Here is a 3,783-nt window from a genome sequence, read left to right on the forward strand (position 1 = left end):
TCTTCTTATATTCTCTTCTTGTTTCTTCTGCGCTTGTCTCGTCGTTTGTCGTGTGTCGTGGTTATCGTCCTTTACTTCCCTCTCTAATAAAAATATTCTTTCTATGGTCGTTCTCGTTTTTTTCTTGTCTCACTCCTCCTCGTTCTCTCTGCTGTTTCAGTCGCTGTCCGTGTAGAGGAAGTCGACACGGATATAGGCTATACTTTTTTTTTCTTTTTCCTATCGGTTCTTCTTTTACCCGCATCCTTCATGTCCGTCTCGTGTTTACCCTGTACTGGAGGTGGATTTTTTTAAAATTACGGGTTCCGTCCCAGCGCGAGAGTGGGGGGATGGGGGCAGAGTGAGAGTGGGGGGGGGGGGAGAGAGAGAGAGAGAGAGAGAGGAGAGAGAGACAGAGAGAGAGACAGAGAGAGACAGAGAGGGGGGGGGCAGAGAGAGGGGGGGAGCAGAGAGAGGGGGGCAGAGAGAGAGAGAGAGTGAGAGAGAGACAGAGACAGATGGAGTATTACTCTGGAGAGAGAGCAAAATGTTCATCATTTGTATCATATAATGTTTGTCATAGATCTCATCGAAAGGACTTTGTATATCATACGTAATGCTTATTTTTTGTATTATATATATTATAATGTTTACTGAACACACAGTGCTACAAATGAAACAGAGAGAGAGAGAGAGAGAGAGAGAGAGAGAATGAATGTTTTACGGAGCGGGTTGTCCCAGCCCGTGAGACATGTATTTACTTGGCCTAATGTCCTGTCTTGTTGTGCGTTTGCGTGAGTGCACCTTTAAGTCTAACTTTTGTAACGTCTACTGCCATTGTTAACGACCAAAACAAATTTCTCCCTGCGAGATGAATAAAGATTGTCATCGTCATCATCATCATTTGTCATATATCTCATTGAAAGGAACAGGTATATTATACATAATGTTCATCCTTTGTATCTTATATTCTAATGTTTGTCATATCTCCTCGCTGACAGACTGTGCTGTTTGTCCATGTCCTCCTCAGGTCAGAGAAATATTTTGAGGACGACCCTTCCAGCTTCTACTCCACTTTGTTTTCTTCCTCAGAGAGGGTGAGTGCGGGTTTGTTTGTTGGTGGTTGGCGGGTGCTCTGGTGGGGTTTGCTCATTCTTCTCTATCAAATATCTATCGTTCTTATCTCTCCTCCGTGGGTGGTTGGCGGGTGCTCTGGTGTGGTTTGCTCCTTCTTTCCTATCAAACAGCTATCTTCTTATCTCCCCTCCTTCTTTTTTGTGTTTGCTACTCTCTTGTAACAACTCTAAACTTTGGCATTTATATGACCTAACTGTGTTGCGAGTGACGTGAAGCTCTTACAAAAAAATGAAAAAAACCCAATGCAAGTGCAGTAAAACTCTTACTAAAATGAATGATTCCATCCCCACAGGCTGCCTTATCTCCCCTCATCTTTTTCTTTTGTTACACTCTTGTAACACCTCGATCTTTGGCACTTATATGACCTAATAGTGTTACAAGTGCCGTAAAACTCTTACTAAGTAAAACAAATGCCTCAAATCCTACAGGCTGCCTTCCACTACCAGAACGGCGGGCCTCTGAGGGGAGGTAACCCCGTGAGCACGTCCAACATGCGAGCGGCCGTCACCGCCATGGACCAGAAGCTGTTGACCTTGAGAGAGAAGTCGGACTTCCTGGAGGTGTATCGGCTGCTGCTGCTACGATCGCTCATCTCTGACGTGAGTCGTGGATTTGTTTAGATCACTTCAGCATGTATTTCAGTTGTGTGTCCATCGTACTTTTAACTCATAGAAGATTGGGTCGATAGTGCCGTAAAACATCTACTCAATCAAAAAAACTCATAGAAGACGCGGATCCTGCCCATTCGAATGTTTGAAAAAGGCTTGACCTCGTTATATCCATACGAATTTTCCGGTTCAGTTCTTTTTCTGAAACTTAAAAAGGCAGGGATGAACATTTATATCAATATGAAATTTCCAAATTTGTGTTTCTGGTTTGTGCATGTGGGCTCGAAATGTGCCCCAACATTGACTTTGATCTGTTTTTGATCTGACAAATGTGTCTGACGCGTCCTTAAAGAGTTAACTCCCTTGAGCCTGAGCTATTTTTCACTCAAAACTGCTTCCCTTAGCTTGTAATTGAAAAACACCAAAGATATCGATTGATAAAGCGCATCCCGCAAATACACGGGATTAGGCCACTGGGCCAACGGCGCGCCTCGTAAATATACATGGGAATAGGCTCAAGTGAGTCAATACAGTACTTATTTTGTGGCGGTAAAATGATTTTTATCCCTTACATGACCAAAACTGAGTCTATAGTGCTGCAAATCACCTACTCAATCCATCATTCTGTCCCCGTGGTTTTATGCACCCCGCGTAATTTAGCAAAATCTGATCATTTTTTTGCATAATTTCTGATTATTTTCCTTTATCATTCTTTGTTAAAATTAACGGAATCGCATAATTTCACATTTTTTGGCTCAGTTTGCATAATTTCAGAATTTTCCTTGCATAAAACGACGGGGACAGATCATTGTATTTCAAAAACACCACCTTATATTTTTTTTTACATTTGTCGTTTGTTTCTGTGTGAGTGGGCGGGTGGTTGGTGGGTGTTATGCTGTGGTTTTCTCTTTGTGTCCTTACATGGGTAGGAGAGTGGTTGGCAGGTGCTCTGTTGTGGTCTGCTCCTTCTTTCCTCACATCTTTTTTAGTTTTTAGTTTTAGAAGAGGTTTTACGGCACTCGCAACTGCATAAGGTCATATGAACGCCAGAAGATTAGAGGTGTTACAAGAGAGTAACAAACATAAAAAAGAAGAAGGGGAGATAAGGACGATAGATGTTTGATAGAAAGGAAGGAACACATCAATCGTCTGTATCTCTCCTCCTCATTTTCTTTGTATGTTACTCTCTGTATGTAACACCTCTAATCTGAAACACTTATATATTATGACATACACGTATTAGTGTTGCAAGGGCCTTAAAACTCTTACTAAAACTAGGGGGGGCTCTCGTGGCCTAGAGGCTAAGGTGTTGGCCTCTCATTCAAAGTTCCCGGGTTCGAATCCGAGTAGTGACAGAAAAAAAATTTTCTTTAAATTTGTCTCCTTTCACCTCATGTCCTGCTCTCTAGCAATGTTCTGTCATCTGCTTTTGTCTCCACTTTCTGCCCCCACCCCCTCACCTCCTTTGCCCCTTCCTCTGGGCTCCTGGTTCTTTCTACAGCCTTTCTACTGCTACTCCTTGGCTTCTTCTTACTGCTGTTTTTACAGCCACACCCCTGATCTTCTGGTAGGAAAGATTTACAAAAATTCAAAATTTCCTACCAACTGAAAAAGTTTAATGTGTTCCGCGCGCTCATATGACCTTATGCAGTTGCGAGCGCCGTAAAACACTTACAAAAACAAACTAAAACTATCTCAATCTTTCTGCAGGGGCTTTGTACCCCTCTCAGACCGGGTTGGCCTGAGCAGGCACGGTTTATAAGCCCAACCCCTAAGTGATCTAAATTGTGCTGGTTATGGCCTAAAATTGCCCATATTGAAAATACTTAATATTATATTTATATTAAATATTAAGGCCCTAGTGATATAAATAATCCAGTCTCATAACTCTTGTCATTTTTTTCTTTCTTCGTTCTCCTGACACTCCCCCCACCCCCCCCTCTCCTCGCATCTACCTCCACCTCCACTTCCCATCCCCAATTCTTTTCATTTTTCCTGTCAACGTCACATGTCTCTCTACCATCTTCCTTCCACCCCCCCCCCCCCGCCTCCCCTCTAT

The 3,783-nt window shown here is 42.8% G+C and overlaps 1 protein-coding gene across 1 annotated transcript in view; it reads left to right on the forward strand.

The window, feature by feature from the left end:
• Nucleotides 1-3,783, forward strand: part of LOC101862797 — a gene marked incomplete at both ends in the record, with an annotated part of 29,443 nt that overhangs the window by 18,416 nt on the left and 7,244 nt on the right. The window contains 1 exon segment of the mRNA XM_013082619.2: nucleotides 1,010-1,076. Coding sequence (XP_012938073.2) covers nucleotides 1,010-1,076 — 67 coding nt within the window.

The sequence above is a fragment of the Aplysia californica genome, unplaced genomic scaffold (genome assembly GCF_000002075.1).
Source record: "Aplysia californica isolate F4 #8 unplaced genomic scaffold, AplCal3.0 scaffold00185, whole genome shotgun sequence".
Lineage (NCBI taxonomy): Eukaryota > Metazoa > Mollusca > Gastropoda > Aplysiida > Aplysiidae > Aplysia > Aplysia californica.